Source organism: Pseudopodoces humilis, chromosome 9 (genome assembly GCF_049639895.1).
Source record: "Pseudopodoces humilis isolate 2021_Gansu_Grassland_sample_001 chromosome 9, ASM4963989v1, whole genome shotgun sequence".
Classification (NCBI taxonomy): Eukaryota; Metazoa; Chordata; class Aves; order Passeriformes; family Paridae; genus Pseudopodoces; species Pseudopodoces humilis.
In genome coordinates, this window is record NC_142208.1 from 28,965,691 (window position 1) to 28,989,837 (window position 24,147).

At 34.9% G+C, this 24,147-nt stretch overlaps 1 protein-coding gene across 3 annotated transcripts in view; it reads left to right on the forward strand.

Annotated features, from left to right (window-relative positions):
* ATRNL1 (attractin like 1) overlaps positions 1–24,147 on the forward strand; it is a 429,854-nt gene that overhangs the window by 109,173 nt on the left and 296,534 nt on the right. For all 3 annotated transcript variants that reach the window (XM_005520769.3, XM_088059554.1, XM_088059555.1), the window contains exons 18-19: positions 2,830–3,048; positions 7,522–7,659. In XM_005520769.3, coding sequence (XP_005520826.1) covers positions 2,830–3,048; positions 7,522–7,659 — 357 coding nt within the window. The remainder of the gene's footprint in view (positions 1–2,829; positions 3,049–7,521; positions 7,660–24,147) is intronic.

Here is a 24,147-nt window from a genome sequence, read left to right on the forward strand (position 1 = left end):
CTCATAACCATTCACAGAACTTTTTTATTTTCCTCTCCTGTATAGGAATCAATTTTGTAAGTTATAAAATATTGATAGCGAGTTGTGGCAGAACATAAATAGATTGAAAATCTGGAGATAAAATTGACAGAATACCACATAAATGATGTTTACATTTTTGAACTAGCAGATATTATGTCAGCCTGAACTTTCAATTCAGTTTTTCTCTTTGTGTAGTGTTTGCACATCCAGTGATTCAATTTATTTGGGAAACATAAGAAATTGTTTTTAATTTGATTGTCATTTTTGTCAGGTCTGTAAAAGTTTATATTAAATAAGGCAAAAAGGATTTGCTATATACCAGTTCAACATTATGTAAAGGCAATTTTGTATGAAAATGTTCTTTCCATTCTACAAATTAGGAAAAAAAAGAGATTCTGTAGCTGTAAGCAGTTTTCCCAGTTTTATAGCATCAGATATTTTGCATTTAAACAAGAAAATGCATGTCCAAATGAAGCATGGTTCAGATATTATTTTAGTCTAAATGACTTGAAAATTTTATTAGGTAGATATATCATTATTGCTGCTGAAGTAATGAATTATTAAGTAGATTCCCTTATCAAGGGATACTTGAAGAACAGACTGGAACTATACCTTTAAAAAATCCTCCTTGTTTTTAAAAAATTATTTTTTATTTTGAATGAGTAATTTCTGAGCATTTGGATGTTTTGCTCTGAACAAATAAAAAAATTCAGACAAGTACATATGATTTAAAATACAAAAAAACTCCTGAGAACTTCACATTTATTTTCATAACTTGGAATTAAAGATGAGGAATGCTGTTTTATTGGTGACATATTGTCATTTTAATACCTACTTGCCAAAAACTTGCATTTCCACTCTTCCCTACATCTTCCATCCTTTATGACTTTTGATTGAATAGCTGACAGTTGAACAATCTTGGGCCACTTCTAGAATTTCAAAAAAACCAAAATTGCTGCTTGAATATCCCCTTCTTCCATCAACAATTGCTTCTCAGCTCTCTTCAGTTTTTCAGCTGAATGCCACTACAGATAATAGCTGAGGGTTTTCACTTTTGGTCCTGTTTTAGCCTCTGTAAAGATAGTGCAGCTGATACTTCAGGGCTTTATAAATAGCAGCATGAGTATAAATAGCAGCAGGAGATTTGTGTGGATTGTTTAGAGTGCATCTCTGAAAGGGCAAGCCAGCCAGTGCAGAATGATGGTCTGAATTTTTCTGCTGATCTTCTAACATATTCAAGAGCCCAAATTTGTATCATTCAGCTTCAGCTCTATGGTTTAAGACTGACTTTTCACGTTTGACAATTTGCAACAACAGTTGGCCTTTTCCTATCCCTGTTTTTTTCCATATTTGGGAAACTTGAAACATTTCCTCCTGTTTGGATTCTTCCAAGTCTTTTGAGGAGCTCTTGCTTCAGCTTTCTGTGCTGTTAAAATCCTTTTGACTCACTCAGACTCTTCACTACTTGTTTTCCTGATATCTGCAGGGAGTTTTAGACTGTGCAGTATTCTTTCTTTTTACAGCTTTCATTACTTTTAAACAATTTTAATAGCTGCTGAAGTCGGAGGAGCTAGCTTTATTCTGCTCTCAGTTAATTTACTTAGCAGTGAAATCATTCTGCTTTGTATTTCTTTTGTGGACCAGAGGATCCCAGGTGACTGTGAACATTGTTAGGATGCAGTGTCCTGGCTGCAGCTGAGCCAAATTGAGAGGTTACCCTCAGGTAGAAGCTATTTGACTGTCCTTCAAAATAACTCTATGAATCTTTAAATTTCTTATTTTTCAAAAGAAACTTAGCTAATTCTGGCTTCACAGCAGGGGCTTACGTTCATGTGTACTTTTAAAATTTAATTTAGAAAGCCTATAAAGTTAATGTGAGGAGAGACAGGGACCCACAGTGATCAATGTTTGAATGAGCCTGACGTTAATTTGATCCAGTGTTACAGCAGTAATTAAAAAACCTAAGATGTATCAAAAAATCTTAAAGAACTTGGGAACTTTAATGGTTTTCTTGGAGTTACTAAAATGTTAATTTCTTATTAATAAAAAATGACAGTAACTTCAGAATAGGAATTTTATTTGGTTCTAAACAGATTTGAAATATGAGGGAGACTGTTTAATGATTTTAAAGAACAGAGTATAAAAGATCTAAAGGGAGACTTGTATTTTAGAATCCAACTTAAAAAATGAAACCTGATTAACTGATGAGAACCTTAAGATATAGTTAATTTAAATGGGTCTGAATTATGACTTGTGGCTTGATGTGTGGTTTGCTAGCCTGTTTCAAAAGCTGTATGTTAGAAGACTAAGTCATATTTGTAGGCAAATACTCAGGTGACATCCAGGACTGCTTTGTGCCCAAAATAATTTTTGGTTTGAATTTGAATGATACTGTGTTTTTTTTATAGATATTATCACTCTTACTTGGTTTATTGACCTTGTATTGAACTCTAGAATTTTTCTGTTGGAAGGGGTGTTTATCTCAGTGAAATTAGTAATAAGTGCATCCTATGCTAAGAATAAGTAAAGAATATCTATTGTGTGTCTAATAAAGATGTGCAATATTCTTGTTTTGCCACATTACCTTTGTTGATTTTAGTTTCTATTGTGGTGTAAGAACCACCTGCTGTGTGTTTTGTGATCTTCAAGGAAGTCCAGCTTTTAATGAAAACTTGAGATAGTCTTACCAGTATTACTGATTTTTTTGTTTTTTAATTTGCACGAGGAAAAAGAAATGCTCCATCTCCTGTTGTAAAATCTAAACATCTTAAAAAACAATGCATTTATATTGTATTCTATTTACTAAAGCTCAAAACTGTTCTGGGCTGAGGACCTGTGGGCAGTGTTTGGAACAGCCAGGATGTGGATGGTGCAATGATCCCAGTAACACTGGCAAAGGACAGTGCTTGGAAGGCTCCTCCAGAGGCCCAATGAAGCCTGTCAGTGTCCACTCCAATGAAATGGTGCTTGATGCTACTCTTTGCCCAAAAGAAAAAAATTATGAGTGGTCTTTTATCCAATGTCCAGGTAAGGTTTGCTTCCATTCTTTCTTATACATGAAATAAGATTTTAAGCACATCAAAATAACGTAATTGTTCTAAGTAATGCAAATAGTATTTTCAAGGAAAACTCGGCTTTTACAAAATATTTCCTAAATGTAGAGTTTGTCTGTCCACTGAACACAAGTGTAGGCTGACACGTGAAATGCAGAGCAAGTAGTTTAGCCAAAATTGTCATTTATTTGTAGGTAAGTTTTTATCTACCATATCCCTCTACATTTAGAAATCAAAGTATATGAATTTTCTTCAGCTCTTGCTTTCTTCTGCCTTCTGTATCCATCAAAGAGTGGAACTGGGGAGAAATTATCCACAGAAGACTGATGGACACAAAACTTCCTCCTGCGCTTGCCAAGTCCAGCTGAATTTCAGAATGGGGGGCTGCCAAAACCTGAGCTGTGCTTCCAGCTGACCTTTTAGACACTCAGAGGGAATAGAAAATATGCTTGTGTAGCCTTAAAGAGAATCTCTGAAGTGTCAATTTAAGCCACACCAGTCTGATTATAGTATCTTAATTTTTGAGTTCATTGCAGAGTAAGGAAGCTATCAGGTGCTATAAGACAGTGAAAGCTGTGCTGGTGCAGCCTCCTGAGTGCAAATCCTCCAACCCTAACAGCAGTGTGGAAGCAGCACTGGAGGACTGCAGGCAAATGAAAAGCACACTGGGGACTTTGACAGCCTCCAGAAGTCATTTACAGTCGATAATAAAACTTGAAAGACAGCTTGAAAACTTTGGTGGTTTTTGTTCTGTTTTGTTTGGTTTTTTAAGAATAAATAGTGTAATTGTGCTAAAGTTACTTTTCCAGGAAATGTTCTACTGCTGATAATTTTGGAAGCTGGAGCTTCTGTAGGATCAGTACTTTTATGGGTAGACGCAGCTGTGTTTGCTTACGTCTTCTTTCTTTGTCAGTTTATTCTCTCTGCTGTCTATGCATATATATAGAGGGTTTTTTTTAAGTTTTAGAATAATGAAATGAAATATAAATCCCAGTGAACAGTGTTGCATATTTTCAGTTACAACCAAAGAAACTTTCAGCATCATCTAATACTACTTCCTGAACAAAGAAGCTTCTAGTACGTTTCTGGAAACAATAGAATGACATTCCATTATACAGAAATTTCATTACTTAGTCTATATATTGATAAGTGGATTTTTAACCCTTCAGTGCAATGCATAATTTCTGCCACCAGTGAAATTGTAATAGATAAATATATTGCTTGTCTAAACTGCTGTTTTTAATATTTATTCTTGATGGATAAAATTCATTTTATGTTCTTACCAAGAATTTACTTAAGTTCCACTTCAGTTTAACATTCCCTATACTTTATGAGTTTAAGAGCAAATACTACAGAAGCCATAGAATTAAAATTTCAATTGATGTGAAATTTCTTTTTGATCTGTTTTGGCTGGAGGTTTTGTTCCTAAGATTTTGTTTCCATTTCCATAGAATATTTTCTGTAATGAATTCTATTAACAGTTTATTCATTACACAACAATCATTTGATGTCCTTGAAACAAGATAGAATTAGACTAAGTCTATGTAAGCCTACTGAATAGTTTTCAGTTAGGATAAAAATATAAATAGATAGTTTATACCATGCAGTTGGAGATTATTCTGCCACATTGATGAATAGTTGGCTGAACCATTCATCTTTATTCAGGCATACACTTATTTTTCCTTGTAGTCCATATCCATCCTCCTTGTAGTGCCTCTGGGAAATTGTGCTGCTGATAAAAATTTTAAATTCCTTCTCATTTTCTGTTTGTTCAAAACTTTAAGATTAGTATTCATCAGGCAGTATAGAAAATGTTTATATTTGTGACTGGTCACTTTGAAATCAATAGGTTTCAAATAAGCTGTCATAGTATTTATTTTGATTGGAATACAATTTTATTTTCATCAGATTCTTCGTTTAACTGAACTGTCGTTATAAATAAAATTGCAAATAACATATATATAAAAAGAAAAGAAAAAATAGCTTTGACATTCATCTTGTGAAAAGAAAGGTTTAGCTAGAATGCAAGCCCAAGTTTTTCTTTAAAGTGTAAATTTCTCCTCTGAAAAGCAATGTGAGTAGATTGTAACTAGTGTGTTTAAAACTAGATGAAGTATTTTATACTAGATCCAGATTGTAATAAAGGCACCCTTTTCATAAATTTTCCTAGTTTTAACTATTTTCTTAGAACTATAATTACCAACAATTGTCAGCGTCATCAGCTATTTCAACACAGAGGTCAAAAGCAAATTAGTCATAAAATTGCATCTCTCCAGGGCAGCCTCACTGAGGATGCAGCTGAAGTACATTTTTGTGTGTGAGGAAAATGACTTTGTTGCTGCCAGTGATGTACATTAAAAGGACTTAAGGAAAAAAGAATTTTTGGACATTTAACTCCTAATTCTTACTTAATGGTTGTTACTGTGTCTCATTAATTTAATGACTTCTTAAATTATTTAATACTGATGTCTCCAGTTCGATTGCACTGAACCAACTTGGAGATTTATTGAACTTGCACTTCTGACTTTTTTCAATGAGATGCATATTTTTAGGGAAATCAGCAATTATATAATGTAATTTTTCTATGGTGTGTCATGTCAATTGTGGATTGCATTATTTATTATTGTATATATATATTTTAATTTGTTGTAAAATCTCTTCCATTTACTTTGCCTCAACAAAATGTAAGAATTCAGAGCTGTCATTTATGACCAGATAATATGACTTGCAGAAAACTAAAATTTCAAATTAAGGTTGCTTTCATCATCCTATATAACACAAAAATTCACAAATACGAAACTAAGCATTAGTAAGAATAGAAAATTTATAAATCAATGACCCACCAGTTAGATAATATTAATATTAAGCAATTGCCCTACACTATGATATAGTCTTAATTATGCAATCTTACTTTAATAGAACACCTCTTTAATGTACTCTCTGTTTTTACTTTTGGCTTAGTAGGCTGTATTCTTTTTTACATTTGCTTTAAGTAATTTAATGTGTAAAACATGTACACAAACCCCAAAATGGAGCTGCATCTCGTGGTACTTTTGTGGAGCTTTTCCTGAGAATGGCAACAAACTGCAAAAGAGGGAGACCCCACACAGGTGTCTAAAAGTCAAATATTCTTGGGGAAAAATAAGGCTTGTGATTTCTAGAGATTTAGTCAAGATAGTGAGGAAACCTAATGGTACAGAAATGTTTAATACTTGTTTGGAAGATTCTCTAGGCTTAGTTACAGAAGAAAGAAGAGATTGTCAACTTGGGAGGTTTTAATGGTTTATGAGCCATGTATGGCAATGGCTATAAATTTATTAAGTTACTAAATTATAAAACGGCTCTAAAAAGTTTTAAATCATGCAATGAGAATCCCTTTTCCCCTAGCCAAGACACCAATCACTGTGACATTTAAATTAAAAAATCCAAATTTTGTAAAAAATCCAATTTTACTGTGATGGCTGTCTTCTTCCAAGTCTTCCACCCACTTTGGCACGAGGAATTGACAGGTCTGACATGGTTTGACATTTGACAAGCTGCTGTAATTGACAGATTACTAATCTGCTGGGCACCATGAGCTCTGAAGCTCCACTCTATAGAGAGGTCATCCTTCAAAACCTGGCAGCAGGATCAATTATTCTGGGAAGATTCACATTGTGATTTTGCTTCAGGAGTGGTCAGTGCTTTCTGAGTTTTCCCAAAATGTGAAGCTCTGGAGTGGAGCTCTGCTGCAAGATCAGTGGTTTATAGTGGTGTTATTTGACAAAAAGCAATTTTATGGTCTCAAGTTCAGGTGTGAAAAAATGATGTCCATAGGAATCCAGTTTTTTTATTTACTTTCACCAAAATTGACTGTAGTGAGGAGGGACTGGAGCTGTTTAATCTGGTCCTGATGTGCTTAAAATTGCTTTGTATACCAAAGCTAATGAGGGTCAGGGCAATTAAAAATTAGATAATATTTAGTTAATTTACTTTGGAAGTTTTCTCTCCCCACTAGGTATGTTTAGCTGTGAGTTCATGTTCACCACAGTAAGCTTTCAAAGGCTTCACATTTGCATTGTAGGTATTGGGGTTTTTGTGGAGTCCCAGTTAGTGACTTACTACCTCTTCAAAGATTTCTGAAATACCTGGACAGCATTTTAAAGCTGTAAGAACTAATTCAATCACTCCAATGGCAAAAAAAAAGCAACCCTTTCTCATAAAACCCCCCTTAAAACTCGCATGTCACAGCACAGTCAGTTTTTGTGTGAATTCATGTTGTACTGCAATGCTGTTTTGAAGAGGTTCTGTGTCAAAATGCAAATATATTTATGCTGGCTATTAGTCAGGACTAAACTCCTCAGAATCACATTTTACTACAATTTTATATTATAGTATTTGTATCATAGAGATGATTTTGTTCCAAAGAGCAATTTAGTAATGAAGCTTTTAAAATATTTTATTCCAGCTTGTCAGTGTAATGGCCACAGCACCTGCATCAACAGCAATGTGTGTGACCAGTGTAAAAACCTAACAACAGGAAAGCAGTGTGAAACCTGCATGCCAGGATATTATGGAGATCCCACAAACGGAGGACAGTGTACAGGTAAGTTCTTCCACCAGAAGGAAGGATAAAAAATATCAAAATCACATTTTATGTAATGTGAATTTAAATGTTTTTAATGTAATGTGAAATTAACTTTTATTTAAAAGTTAGAAGTTTATTTTATAGTAGAGATGAGCTGATCAGCTAAACTAATGATTCAAAATCAGATTAATATATTTAAAGATAAACTCATTCAGACTCATTTTGCAATTGCTGCTCTCTCTGAAAGAGGAAGAAACTCCCTTGCTGGAGCAGCACCTCAAATGCAAAAATTAAACCAGGCAGTAACTGACAGAACCAGAGGACACAGTCTCAAGCTGTGCCAAGGGAAATATAGGTTGGATACTAGGAAAAAGTTTTTTACAGAAAGGGATAAAGCACTGGAATGGTCTGACCAGGGAGGTGGTGGAGTCACCATCCCTGGATGTGTTTAAAAAGAGGCTGGATGTGGCACTCAGTGCCATGGTCTGGGTGAGGTGTTAGGGCTGGGTTGGACTCAATGGCCTGAAGGTCTCTTCCAACCCCATGATTCTGTGAAATTATTTCAAAGAGATGTCACTAAATTCCGTATAAATAATCCTGTTAGAGGCAGTAGGAAGGTACTTATACATAAGTTCAGTATCTGCCAAAATGTCTGGTAACACTGATTTATAAATAAATATTATTTATAAAGATTATAAATATGTGGTGCTAGTGGAGAAATTACTCATTTAACGGATGAAAAAGTCTAACTCATGTATAGCTGAAACAAAAAGGTTTGGTATGCTGAGGGTGGCAAGGCACCCATACTTGTTCAGAGTTTATACAGCAGTTTTCAAACTGCTGCACTGGAGTGAAGGAGAGAATGAAGTCCAATACTCCAGATGGTTTTTGTATATTGCTATAGGGCTGCTTTTTAACTTCCATGGGTGGTTTTAAAGTCAACAAGAACTCCTTCCCTTAAAACTAAAGAGGAACATAATATGAAAACTCAATAAGGTTGACTTGGAATCCAGGAGGGTGCTGGAAAGTTTTTGTCCCACTTTTTCTTCTCCATTACTGATGTTTCTTTACCCAGAAATTTGCTTCTCAAGGAATATTTCTTCATTTAAAAGGTTTGTTGGTTCCTCAGCACTCTAATGTGCAGTAGGCAATGCATAAAGCTTCACATCCAGTAAACTCAAGCAAGATATGTAAAAATTGTGTTCAAGGGGATAGAAAGATTAATGTCTAGCCTTATTGACAATTGAACATTTTGCTGAGGCTTTATGATGCTTTAAATAATTCTTAATGGTTCAGTTTTTTTCCTGAGGCTGACAAAATGTTCTTTTGCTGTCTGTATCACCTTTATGGCAAAATGATGTATTCATACAGCTTTTATTCTTCAGGGATACATTAGCTATCAGCCAAATAAGCATTCCATCACCTTTTGTGAAATATGCGTGGTGCAATAATGGCTGAAATCAATTTATAAGACCAGTAAAATTATAAATTTTACAACTTGTTTTTTCAAACCTAGACTGTAAGAATGCATATTTTTATTGGTAGGCATGATTTTAACAGGAGATATTTTGACTAGAGAATGCTTTAAAAAATAAAAATGGTAATTATTTCAATGCTTTATCTGCTATGGTATGTTGTATTTTTAGTATAGAGCCCATAATAAATATGTTTACATCCTTGGGGTATTTTGAATGATGTAGTCACTATGAACTGTTGGATTTTCTACAATACCATGATTACTGTGATAGAGGTGCCCAAATTGTGGGCCAGGGATCTCTGCAGGAAAAAGTACCAGAGATCCATAGGTAAATCTAATCAGTGTTACTGGGATTTAAGAGGACTTTGGAACCATTACTGGGATCAGGGACAGTGCAAATATAAAGAAAGAAAGTAATGGTTCTGTTTCTTTTCTCCTTCCTTGAGCTAATGCTATTGCTAATGCAGAAAAAAATTAAAGATGGCTGGAAATTAAAACCATAATTAAAATAGAAACACAGAAAGAAAAATATGAGTTGAAGAAAGGGCAACCCAGTTAGAAGCTGAACTTAAGTGTGACTGAAATAAAGAGAAAGTAAGACAGGAAATTATATGAAAAAGCCAATCAAAGGACAAAAGAATGACAAGGAGCTAAAAAAATACCCAAACCAGTCATCTTTATACTTGCATCTTGTGTCACTTTGATGCTCCCAGCTGAGTTTCTGCCTGGGCCCCAGCAACTTTCCTTTTCCACTAAACCCAGCCTTTGGTTCCATGGCTGCCTGAGCACATGGTAAGTTTTCCCCTTGGAGCTCCTGAGTAATTACTTTGAGGATGCAGGTTGAAAACTTTTTAAAGGCATGACAAAATGGTAACTATAACTCTGAAAGTACATCTTTAATACTGCCATATTCTTCATGGATCGACTTGCTGTAGTTACAGGGACGTAGCTTGGTTTTGAATTGGAGGGCAGTCAAGCTGGGGACAGAGGTTGTGCTTGATCTCTGCAGTGGAGAGGTGAAGTTGTGTGCTCTGGGACAAAAACTGCAGGCTGTTTCTCTAGCACACTCATGACATAAAATAACTTTTTCCCAGTGTCGTGATGAGAGTACTTGTGCATTCAATACACATACTACGTTTTCTGCTGTCGTGATATATGTACATACAGGGAGAAACTGAGCTCTTAGTTTGACTGTTAGTGATACAGGCTAAAATTATTTGCAAGAAAACCTTCCTTTTTTATATAGGCTGAATTAGCCCTTGTTGTTCCTTAGATCCCTGATTTTGAAAGGAAGGAGGAGGATGTGCATACCAAGCCTTGTGGTCCTGGGAAAACTTTTATCTTTTTTCCTTAACTATGCCAGTTGCTTCCTAAATCCCTTCTGTTTATACTCCAAGGAGGTAGTTCAGAAAGCTCTAAAGAAATGACTGTCCACCTCAGAGTGATCAATTCTGTTCTGATCTTTGTCCAGGGATGGCAAATTCTGTTAAAATACAATTATTTTTTTCCACTCTGGTACTAATGGTGTCTTTACAACTGTCATCAGATAGCTGATACATTTCTAGTAGTATTGCGTATGTTATGCTATCGAATTACTATGGAATGAGTAATAGTTGTTACAGAAAAAAGATATAATTCAGATTTCAAAAGGTTTTGAACAGTTGTGATTAAAGAATGGGTAAAAAAATTGGCTTTTCTGGATTTTCACTCACTGTAATTGCTGACATTTCAATAGCTTTAAAACAGATCTAAGGACTTGCTTTGCATCCTGATATGATGCAGACTTAGTAAATGTGACAAATCTTGCAGAAGGACAAAGAAAAGATGGAGGCATAATAACAGGCTTCAAATGCATGAAGGGAAGCTGAAAAGAGAGGGAGATGATAAAGTGCCTTCCCCCATGCCCCCATTTTGGTTGAGGAGGAAGTAATGGGATTAGGTTGCAACAAGAAAGATTAAGGTGGAATACAAGGAAAAATTTTTACTGGTTAAACTGTGAAAGATTACCTAAATATTCTATGAAATGTGCATTATCACTTACACTATCCTTTTTAAATTTTCAAATGTCTCAGGCTTTGGAAACAGGTAGGGAACTAGCTGATTTTTCTTTAGTCCTAATATTCTGTACTGTCTTGGAGTCTGAGATCTAGAAAGCAGTGAGGTATTGAGTAAAGATAAAGTATTCTGATTATATAGGAAAAGGAGCTGTTTATAGCCATATGGATATGGATATTTACCATATTTTGGATCCTGAATGTTACTAAGTTGTATAGTGCTTGCTTTTGAATCTGTAGCATTTTGGTTACTGTGGAGTTAAAAAGCTTTCCATGGTATGCAGGTTTCCCCTGGAGCTGAGACTCTGGTTTATTTGTGTCAGAAGTGTGTGCGGTGTTTTGGTTGCTGATGGGCAATAGTTTGGCATTGGTCATATTTTGAAGAAATAATTACTGTTCCTTTTCTTGAAATAACCACACCTAATGCCAATAGTTCATTTAAATCCTGTCACTTGAAGTGTCTTTTCAATACAGAGAATGAGAGTTAGAGTTTGTATTCTTGGTGTAAAAATGAGCTTTACGTTCAGTTGTCCTAAGATGAGGCTTGCAGTAAAGATATATGTGCTCCTTCAGTTCTTTGTGACATTTCATTGTACAAATATATAGTTTGAATTATTTTATATTTGATTCATTGCTGCATTCTGTACAAAAATCAGTAATAAATTGCAGGGGTCTTTTATGATAAGGGAAGTTCTGTGACCATAATCTGTTAGTTATCTGCTCTTATACAAATTAAAATGGTTTCAGGTAGTCTCTGGTGTCAAAATAGTAGCCATAATAGTAAATTAAATTTATTTCTTACCTTAAATTATGAAATATTTTAAGTTGTACAAAAAGATTTGCATTCCTTCTTGGAAATAAATGGTGGTGCACAAATTAATAAGTCCAGACCCTGTACACATGCTTAAGATTTGTCAGCTAAACCCCTGGTGTAGCAAAGAAAGCATGAAGAGAGAGTACCACTCAAGTTACCAGGTAAAGTTACAGGATCCTTTTTAATAGTTATTTCAATGTGCAAGAAAATAAGAGGGAAGGTGGAGGTGAATTGGGAGCATGAGGGAATAGGGTGCTCCAGGAAGAGGCGGGTTTGGGTTTCCAGGTCAAGCAAATCCATGGGCAGTCCTTGGAGTGTTAATTCAGTGCTGTCAGCTTGTGCCAGAAATATTGAAGTCATCAAACCCTGTCTTGAACAGAATCAGGCACATTCTGTATTGTGGTAAAGATTAGATGAGAGAATCACAGCTCAGCCTTGTCTGTTCCTGGGACACCTGGGGAGCCTTTCAGTCTGAGGTGTTGAAGAGCTCGAAGGCAGATATTCCAAATCACTTTGATTAATTTTTTTCTAAATTTTGCTCAAGTCCTATTTAAGGGATGATTTTGAAGGCATGAAAATTAAAATTCAGTAATAGAAAATTCATTGTTGAATTGGATTTTGGAAATAAAGCAGCTTTGACTCTAGGTGTGGATGGGTCCTGAATTGCTGTCTTGGTGGTTTCTCTTGGCGTTTTGTTTTCTTCAGGGTCTTGCTCTGTTACGTGTTGTGTGTCTGGGAAATATGTAACTTTTAAATAGAAACTGTAGAAAAAAGTAGAGTTGTATGTGTACTACAGGCTGCACATAAAGTACCAAAAGAAAGCACTATGGGAGATTGCTTGGAGCAATTTTGTTTCATCTTTGTGATGTTTTTTAGTATTATTTTCAAACTTATTAATCATCTACTTGGTTGTCACTGTTAAAAAAATTGCTCTAGCTGCTTATCATCTTGTCATTTTCTTTATGCATGGTATTTTAAGAAATTATCCTTACAATTTCTGAGATGCCAGGTAAAAATTCTTTACAGTAACTAATGACACAGGCAATGAATGTATAATACATTTAATAATAATAAGATAACGTAAGCATTTTGCTGTATTGTCATTTTCTTTAATAAGGGGAGAATATTGCAGGCAGCATTCAGTTTTCCCAGAATTGTGCTGCCATTGTTGCTTCTACACAGAAAGAGACTCTGAGTCCCAGCACAGCAGGAACCGTTGTGTCTTAACTTGCACTGATTGTTTGCTAAGCAGCCCTAAAAGGCACCTGATGACCATCCTGTAAAAGCTTCCAACCACAGAGGCTTTGGGGTGATTTTTTTAAGCAACTCTGCAGCATTTCTCCTGCCTTTATAGATCTTTTCCTTTCTGTTATCACACATTGGACATTCGTAATAACAGAGGCAGCAGCTTCCCCCCACATTCGGTTTGTAATCATTGTTTGGGAAGATGAAGTTAATCTTTTACTGGTAACTGACTTTTTTACCAGATCTTCAAACCATTATCAAAAGCCAGTATATTTTTAGCAAATATACACCATGTGTGCATCACCTGTGTTTGTACACATATGTGCATACATCTACACATGCTGCTACTTGAATGCATTCCACACAAACTTTGACATCTAGACATGAGCCACCCAACTGGCATGTAACTACAGGAAATGTCTCAAGACATGAAAAAAAGTAAATCAGACAGGTATCAATAAAAGACTAAGTTGTCAGAGTTACTTTAAAGTACCTTAGGTGAAGGACTTTGGTGAAATTTAACCCAGCAGTAGATTAGTTGTATAGATACACATTAGTGATTATTCGTGTTGGTTAAAAGAATAAAAACTAAAACTTCTTAGTGGTGTGTTGACACCAAAGTTATGTCTGAAGGATGATCTTCCATGGTGTTCAAATCTTGCTGTTCAGAAAATGTGGTTATTCTGCTGAGTTACTGACAGCTGAGATGTGGGGTTTTGAGAGAAGAGGCCAAGGGTGCCACAAGCCATTACTTCAAGGGTCTGTGAAAGGGAAACATGAGAAAGATGTTAAACTCATCCAGGCAGAAGATTGACAATGGTCTCCTTGGATTTTAGGTTCTATTTAACTTTTAAAGGTGCCTAATGGGTGACTTCACAAATTGTTTTCTCTGGCACTTTTTTCTGTCCTTTTTACCTATTCAGCAGTGGTAACCTTCATAATGTGTTTTCATCATGGCCCTCCGTGGAGGAACTGATTCTGATTTCCTTCTTTTCTTCTCCAAAAGAAATACTGTTAAAAGCTGCCATGGGCACACTCAAGAACAGGCAGAGCTCTGTTCCTGTAGGGCACAAAGGACAATCAAAGTCTTAGATATTTTAAAAGATAATTCAATTTGATTACCTAAAAGTAATTGTGGGGTTCCTTAGATGGGCTGCCTGCACCAAAACCCACTCTAATGCACATACTTTTAAGTAATATGCATTCTGATTTTTTAGCAGCAAAAGCATCAATTTGAGTTTGGTTATCTATGGAAAAATAGAAGAAATGTGCTAAAGAAAACCAATTGGAATAGATCCCTGGAAAATTGGCCCTTAGAGCCCAGGGCAATGTAAACAGGATGCCTTTGCTCCCCACCCATATTCTTAGAATATAGTTACACATGTATAGATGAATATGTGCACGACATTTGTATGTGAGATTTTATGGACAGCAGATTACATAATTTCATGCATTACAGAAAGCAACCTGTCTTTCATAAAGGAAAAAGTTGATAACATGACAAGGAAAACAATTTTTTATTCATGTCTTTTTTTAACTAAAATTGTTGTGTATGTAGTTGATAGAAAGGTACCTGCTAATTTACATTTAGACTTATTTTTCAAGGTTTCAAAAAGTTTCTTAAGCAATGAGTGAACAGAGGGCAGCAGTCTTAATTTTTTACTTTAATACTATCTCTATTTAGCTTTAAAATTACCTGTAAGGATTGCATAGGGCACGTAGAGAAGCATCAAATATAAAGCATCCAAATATAAAATTTTATGACTTTATTTAAGACAGTAAACATAGAAATGGGATTGTTTCCTTAAGAATAATTTTATTTAGTAAATATCAAATATGCTGCCATTGTACTATGAATTTTGGTGTGAAAACACCTGTTGACTAACAGCTTCAGGAAGTGATGTATGATGCTATTTCAACAGGCAAAGTTAGGCGGGTGCTGTTGGCCTGAGAAATAGCTTTTTGGCGTCCAAAAAGGAGAGAGAAAACCTTGCATTTAGAACTTCATCAAGAGACAGCTGTAAACTTAGACTTTTTTTCTTTTACAACATATAGTTCTATTTCTAAAAGTTTTCTGCTCAAAAATCTTACGTTCTAGCACCATGAGTCCTGTTAAAGTCGGGCTAAGAATGAGGGCAAAGAGCTTTTAATGGACATCTGCTGGAAAAACCAGAAATGTAGGATGCATAAATATCCTTAATTAGCAGTTAAACATCAGCAAAAGCATTTACTTCTGCATCTTCCCAAAGCAGAACAAATGTTCAAACTGGAGTTTTGACTCTCTAAGACAGTATGAAATGGAAGCTTGGGATACAGAGGTTTTATATGGTTTTTCTACTTACCTGATTTAATGTCTAGTGTGTAGGGAATTATATTTGTGGATTTCACTGCTGCAAGAGCATGCATTTGGCATTCCATCATTAGCTGCCTAAGATTTACAGGAAATTTTGTATTAGGATAAATACTGTGTTCTAGAAGCCCTCTTTTCACAGTGACTAAGTATGAAATTAAAAAAATCAAAAGTATCTTTTAGTCCAGGCACCTTGAGGTTAGTCACAGGAAAAAAAGGATTTTCAGTGGATTGGATGCTTATGACACAAGACCACAGGAGTCTGTGTGAATAAGGACATTTATATAAAAGTAGGTAAATGTTGGAAATCAGTGGAAGAAAGAGTACAGTGTGCTTTTGTACTGCCTTCAGGTACTAGAATGTGGAACTAACTTAAAAAAAACCTGTTTGCTTGTACATTGGTTTATGAAACACAGTCTGTCACAAGTTCACAGCAAAACTCTGTGATAAGAAGCTCTAATTTAACATTATTCAGACAAAGAAAATCTCACATGCTAAATTCCAGAAGATAACGTGATTTTGTTTCTGCTGTACAAACAAAATATCCGAAGGTTTTGACAAATGAAGGGACTGTCAAGAAATCCCATTTTGCAGTAGTAGTGGTGTTTTGTTTTGTTTTCCTTAATTTATTTTTTTATGTTTCAGTATTGAATAGAGATGACACCAATGTCTCGGATTTTTTAAACAAAATACCTTATCACAGAATAAAAACACTTACTATTAACTAAAATGCTGGAATTGCTCTTAGTAGAAGGAAAAGGGCTTCTTGGTTCATATGAAACACAAAGAATAGAGATTCTAGCACAATAAGCTATTCAAGAAATGTTGTTGCTTTTTGCAGAGATTGTTAGAGTAGTCAGAATAAACACTCTTTTAGGAAGTTTTCCCCAAAGGTGACTTGAAAATTTATTTTCCTTCAATGAATGCTGTTTATGGAACGGTGGCCAAGGTAATCTGACCACTGAGGGAAGCCTGTGCTTGGGTTTAGTTATGAATTTAAATTAGTTTCATTTCTATCAGAATGTATTCAAAATTTGTCCTATGGTACTAAACCAGAAGGGGATTGCCATAGGAAAAACTTAGTTGAGGAAGTTGGAAAAACACAACTTTAAAAATTACTGTTCCAGTTTTTTTTTGACTGCCAAGCAAAATGTGCTAAGCAAACTTCTCAATACACTGTTAATTCTTGTGTACACATATAAATTTCTTTTTGATTTTTTTTTTTTTAAATTAGAGCTGTATTATAAAGTATGATTTCTAGCACAATTAATTGTAAGTTCAAACAAAAAACTCAAAGTAAAATTAGGAAACTTTTTATATACACATTTGTATTCCATAACCTACTTAGAATAATATTAAGTGAAAGACCTGGAGTTACACTTCAAGGAAAGTCATCATTGTCAATTTTTATGAGAAATGTCAATTTCTCATATGTCAATTTTTTTTATGAGAAAAAAAGAAGGAACTGTTGAATGTAACACGGTTAACCTCCAGAGAGAGATTATTTGCGTGGCCATGGGATTTTATAATATTATGACAGGATACCTGTTCAACATGTTTAACATTTTTGATGTTTTTTCCTTGACTGCATACAGAAGACACTTATAAACTTCCTGTCAAGTAAAACTGTTTTAATCTGCCTCTTGACTCTCTAAATTTGCATGTATGTGCTCATTGCAGAATGATCTGATTTCAGGAATAGTCAGCTTGGCAAAGCACTGGTTCAAGCATCACTTTAGGATTGCTGTTGGAACAATTGATTGTGGAGAACCACTGACTTTTTTTCCTTGCCTAAGAAAGTTTTCTTTCCATCCTTAAAAATCACAGTGTAATTGTGTATTTAAATCACTAGTCACCAATTTTATCAACTACTGTTTTGTTCCTTAAGCCTGATGGCTTTGCGTAAGTGTAGCTTCTCCATCCAGCCAAGTTGATTCTAATTTACTCAAGTGGAGTGGAACAAGGCAGCTTTTCTAAAAAGAAAAATGAAAAAAAACTTAAACTGTTTCTGAGGCCTACTATGCAACAAAAATATCTGGAACAGTAGAAAGAGTAGGAACAACTTGTACTGTCTTAATCTGTATAAGTAGCACATACGTGTATAGTTGCTTTTTGTGCTTGTTCAGCATCTTACCCTGAGAACTAAGAATTCAGGCATCCTTTAATTGATCACCACTTATAGCTTTTATAGATATTGAAGAGATACAGCAGTTTGATTTATATTATATTCCTTTATCTCTGTGCTTATTTAATCTACTTGCAATGATTAATGACAATTCTCCTGCTCTCACTGATGTTAGTGATCATGTCCTCCTTCATGCTCTTGTGGAGCACAGTTTCTGACAACGACGAACGAGTCACTCTGCATTCTTATTCTTGTGGTTTTTTTCAGGTTTACATGCTATAAATTTATTTTATGTGATAAGGAATATTTATAAAATGTATTTCTGATGTGCTGTCTGAGCTTTATATCAGTATGTTCACCTTTCTAATGAAATGTGTAAATCCATTGGTTTCCAAATGATGTTCCTAGAGGAGGTAAGCAGGGTATGATTTAGAAACTTTCAGCTGTCTAGAGATGTACTGATTTTGTCAGCCTCTGATAAAGAAACATATTTTACCTGTATTGAAGGAGATGTCAAGAGCTCATGTAGATGCTGTCTGGCTCGGGAGGCACCGGGGGCAGGCAGCTGCAAACTGAAGATGACATTTCCTTAAATCACTGCTACTTGATCCTCAAATAAACCTTTGACTAAAGCCAGTCTTCTCATCCCAAAATGCAATGGAAAAAGCAGAAATTTTGCTTGTTTATAATTTCTGCATCTCCCCTTCTATGTGTGTTTTAGATTGAAATGGTCACTCCTTTCCCTAAGGGGGCTTGGGAACTCCCCTTCAGCTGGTGAGAAAATAGATTTTGAGGCATCGTTCAGCCCATTTCTCAACTGATGGAGTGAAGAACCTCAAAAAAATTTGTCATGGCATTTCAGTTTGATTGCAGTTGATTCTGTCTTCATTCTCTGAGTGCTAAATGAAACACATTATAATGCCAGACCACATTAGTTATTTAAGGAAAGAAAAAGTCTCCTTTGCAATGGAATACATTAAGAATCAGTTGTATTTTGTACCTCCTAATAGCTAACAGAGAGAAATTATTTGGTGACTTCTTTAAATTTCATGACATTTTTGCCTGATAAATTGTGTAAGTAATTTCTTTTCTTTGGGCTTTTACTTTGAATGACCAAGTATACACAAATAGTTGCAATCACCAATTGTTGACTTCAGATGTTTTTCACCTTCGATTGGAATTTTCCTTTAAGGCTGCTATGAATAACTTTTGAATGCTTTTAAATAATTTTGCGTTTCATACTGCCTTACAATATTTTTATTTTTGTTTCTGTTTTGTGCTCTCTTTAGAGAGAATGGGGGGCAAATAAGTCTTTTGGTGGAAGAAGGTTTTTGACCAAAATTTCCAAAATAGTAGAGAAGCTACTGTCTTAAAAAAATTTAAAAAGACATAAAAACAACAACAACAACAATAACAACAACAAGAATAATAATAGTAGGTACTAGGCCTTTTATTCCCTGTAAAAGTCTTAAATACATCTCAGTATGAACATTAGACCATGAAGGCAACCAAAATCTTCACTTTATATTTTTGCTTTGAAAATAATTATCATGACTTAGTGTTTTAGTTTTTACTAAAGCTAGTAAGAGTTTCTCTATCTGACGTGAAATTATTTCTTTTTTAAGTGATTCTAGTTATCTCTTCTGTTTTCATGTGAGAAATCTCTTCACAGCTGAGAAAACTAAGATTTAGTTAAGGAATAATATTTTGAATCTTGTGAAAGGTCTGTTTAAATGCTTGGATATGTAAAAAACTGTCCCATACATCAGATGTAGAGTTCAGCTTTGAATTGAACTCTTAAAATCTGCAGGTTAACCCAGTCTAAAATTTGTAGGCTATTTAGTCCACTCAACTAACAACTAATATTATTATGTTTAGAAATGAAGTGAATAAGTGTAAGGAATGAAAAGGAAACTGATAAGTATGACATATTAAACTTATCTCCAAATATAGTATTCTTAATAATTTCACTTGGATTTTCTCAGTTTGCTATGTCCAAAACTAGTGTAAAAGTTTCAGTTTTTCAAACAGATTAACATGGAAAACATGAAATTGCTGCTACTGTACTTCATGAGTTCATGTGGCAGTGTTTTGGTGCAGCATGTTTTTTGGTATAAAAAGCATATTATTCCAACTGCAAGCTATAAAAATTCTGTACAGTGGCATGAGAGATTCAGGCACAGTGTTACTCTTGTTAATTGTTAAGATTCTGCTCAATTCCTAACAAGAAAAAAGATCCTGTCTTTCAGTGTTAATCTCGTGTGTTGCGTTTTCATTATCTACTTGTATTAAACAAAATTATGGTTTTCCAAGCTGTCTTTATACTGTTCCTTGTTGATGATTAAAGACAGCTTTACTGTGATTGCTTGAGAGGTATTTATTACAAATAAACAAAAGAAATCAGTTCACTTTTCAGGATGAATGATTTGAACAGAAGGAATGATGAAATACAAACACTGCAGAGCTATTTTACCAGAGCACAAATGGCTAAAGAACAAATGCAAGCCTTTAATTGATGAGGGTTGTCTTTAAGTTCAACCAATCTAAATCTTGATTTCTGCCACAGATAATCAGTCTGTTGGTTTCTGGGTTTAATAGGATAAATATCCCACTTTTGGAATGTATATTTAGTCCCCAAAGCTAAGGAGATGACACCTGTGATTTCCAGATTGCTTGACTGTTGCTTTTCAGGAAAAAGTAATTGCCTTGCCAGTGGTCTCATGATGGCAGTAGCTTTAGTTCAAGGTTGAGTGAAATTGCTGTGTTTTCCTATGACTTTGAGTTCCATATGTGAGTGACAGAAATCCAAGATACTTGCCTATTCATCTCTGTCTCACAGTTCTTAGCACTGTGTTAGTGCACCTGTGTTTTTTCTTTTCTCTGGTATTAGGCTACTATAAAATATAAATCACAAGGTAAAACAAGAAAGAGGAAAATAAGATTAGTTATAGATGTGTTAATATTTCTATTAATACTGATTTATTTTGGAGGATAATCATGTCACTATAAATTGACAGTTCCATTTCTGCATGTACAGCAGTATGTTGTAATAGCATCTTTTTTCCTTTTTCTTTTTTTTTTTTTGTTCTCCTGTTTTTAATGGTCATTGCTTCACAGAAGTTCTTTAGCTTAATTTCAATGCTACTCAATTAATGATATTGCAGAAGTGTTGTTGGCCTGTCTCAAAGGCTGAATGGGTGTATTTCCTATAAAAGCAACTGTTGAATGCAAAAAGGGTACCAGGGACTTCCAGCTAAATAAACATTTCTAGAGGATTAAGTGACTAGACAGTTTTGCAATATTAATAATGTAGAAAATGGTCTCTGTAGGGCAGTTGTCATCTGAATAGACTAATGGATTACATAGGTGAATATTTACAGGGAAACTGAGCATTAAAATGTTGAATCTAATAGAATTTTATACTCGCTATTTCTTTTTTACTCTAGTCTAAGAGAAACATTGTATCTCCTTTTGATATAACTTATGCCTTGAATGTTAGCAAAATTAACAAAGTAGCACACCTCAATATTTAATGGCATTGTCATAGTTTTCCTTTTAAAAAACATCAGCAAGGTGTCTTATAGTAATTATCTATGTGCAGCTATTGTTTAGCAACCTTTCATGTAAGCAAACGTATTTACTTTAAATCACTATCTGTAGTGAGCTCCATTTGAGAGCAAAAATGCTCTTGCAGCTGTATGTTTGAGATGGGGGCTAAGCAATAAGTGTTTTTAAATTCAATTGTTTAAAGCACTGCATGGAAATGGTGATGGGTATTTTTTTGTTGTCAGCATCAGCAAGAACATTTATATGCTGAGCTGGCAACTTGGAATCAATCATACTGTGGATTTATTATTTAATAAATTCTATAGGGCTGTGATTTTGCAGCATGGATTTGCTCTACTGGGTTGTATTGTTTTCATATAATCTTTCTGTTCCACTTAGAATCTGCATGTTGTACAAAAGAACATTTTGAGCTGCTGTTTCCCTAAAAATAGAGTAGGTATTGCAAGGCTGAGTTTTTTTCTTGTAGTTTTTAAAGCTCTAATGTCATAATTTCATTTAATGTGTAAAAAATAAAAAACCAGAGGTTTAAATCCTATCTTTAAAGCAGGTTTTTATTGTGAGCCATAGATTATTTATTTAAAATATTTAATTATTGGTAAAAAGCATGGTAATTAACTATTTAAAGTAACTGTTTAAACAAAAGCAGGTGTGCATGATGTAAACCCAAGCTGGAGATGAATGCACAGAATGGTATGGGAGGACTTGAAGTTGCTCTGAACTCACTGTTTCTGTCCAAGGACACAGCACAGTAGCCAGAATCATGGAACAATTTCATTTGGGAATAACCTGTCAGCTCACCCAGTCCAACCATTACCCCAGCACTGCCAAGCCCATCACTAACCCCCATCCCCAGGGGCCACATCCACACATCCTTTAAATCCCTCCAGGAGCAGTGAATACAGCACTTCCCTGGGCAGCCTGTTCCAGTTCTTGGCAGCCCTTTCAGTGAATGAACTGAAGTGCTGGCCTCAAAAATTAAGTATGGAAAATATAAATTGAATCTCTTTTCCTCATTTTTGCCAGCTGACAATGATTGATACAAAATATGATTTTAAAGCTGATTCCAAGACTTAGTCTATTTCTAGTAGCATTAGGCTGGGAAAGATCCTACCTTAGCTGCAGTTTTAACTGCATTCACTGAGAGTGGTTAAGCAGAAACAAATAGAAAATACTAAAGAAAATGTGTATAGAGGCATACAGAAATATTGGGGTGATGGAAGGGTGTCAGTCTTCTTCCAAATGTCCTACAATATTGTCCTGCTTCTGCTATTGCATTTCTTTGATCACATACACTCACATTTGGTTCAGTAACAGCAGTGATGGCTTATATGGTGTTTTTTTGGGTTACACCCCACATAGATCCACAGATTGGTAGGAATTCATTTTTAATCGCACACTTGCAAGCCTGAGATAATTAACTGCATATAAAAAGCATATTAAAATATGCTTATGTTGCTGTGAAACAAATTTTTTTCTAGATGAGATTTAAAAGGTGTAAATGCAAAGGTGTTGGGATTATCCAGGAACAATGAGATTAATAGGAACTTTCTGAATGAGAGTAATAAATGTTCATTGAAGTGCTGCTACTATATAATCACTTATGTTTTCCACTTTCACATTTGTGATCTGCCTCCTATTAAGTGAGCAATAATTGTGGGAGCAATCAATTAAGGTTAGTTGGCAATAGCTTTTATATTTGTCAAAACACTGACACCTTTTGGAATGTGCTTCAGAATTCACCCTTTTAGCTCCTTTATAACTTTTCTGCTGTCTTGTGGAGCATCACTGTTAAGAGCACTTAGATATAAGCAGAATAAGCTGCTAAGAATATATTCCTGTATTTTTCACTGAAAGCATTGCAAAGATTTACACAATTAAAATTAACTTTTGGAAAGAGGCTTTTCCAGGTTAAAGTGCCCAAATAATAATTCCATAAATGTAGAGTGGAAAACATGAATGGATTTGGGAAAACATAACTGATAATGCAGTGGCAGCACTTCAATGGACATTTATTGTAGAATGTCAAGAGAACAGCAGAATTACAAAATGCAGGATTTTGTGGTAACTGTAGGTATTTCTCAGAAGTGTTGTGTTATGAAACAGAAATACATCACACATCACTATGTGCTGCATAGAAATTTCTGGTGTTTCTTGTAGACAGATAAAATACCTGGCACCTCCTTAGTAAGAATTCTTCCTTGAGTTCAGCTGCCTATTTAATGAGCTCTGAGTGCTGAACAAACCATTGAAGTCCTGAAATGGACTTATTATTTCAATAATATCTTACATTTAATTAAGTTTTTACATTGTCTAGTACCTTTTCCTCTATTTGTCTTAGACTGTGGCAGAGAGGTGAGTGCGTATGGGATGGGACACTGTCAAAGAAGGATTTATTGTGTGCTATTCCTTATCAGTATAAGGGAAGTTTAAAACTCAGTCTGTGATAGGAATTCAATATGAGAATATAAAGTGGAGAGTAAATTTTTATCTTACACAGGTCACCACTTGGTACCATATCTGTTCCCAAGCAGGATCTCATATATTAAATTCTTTATCTTAGTCATAATTAAAACTTCAGTGAAAGTATAGTATGAACATCATGGTAAGTTCAGAGTTATTTTTGATTAAAGAAGGACTTTGAGTGTGGTGTGAATATTAGCAGGGAGTCATTCCATCGATGCAGGGATGTACTGACAAATTTACCAGGGAAAGATCAGTAAGTTTTGCACACTTGGTCAGGGATAAAAAATGGCTGCCTAAACAAGATAGTAATTCAAATAAATATGGAAAGGAAAAGGAAGAAGATATCTCAAGAACTGGGAAGAGGAAGATATTTTTGAGGTGAGAATCTGTCTGGCAACAAGAGTGGCAGTG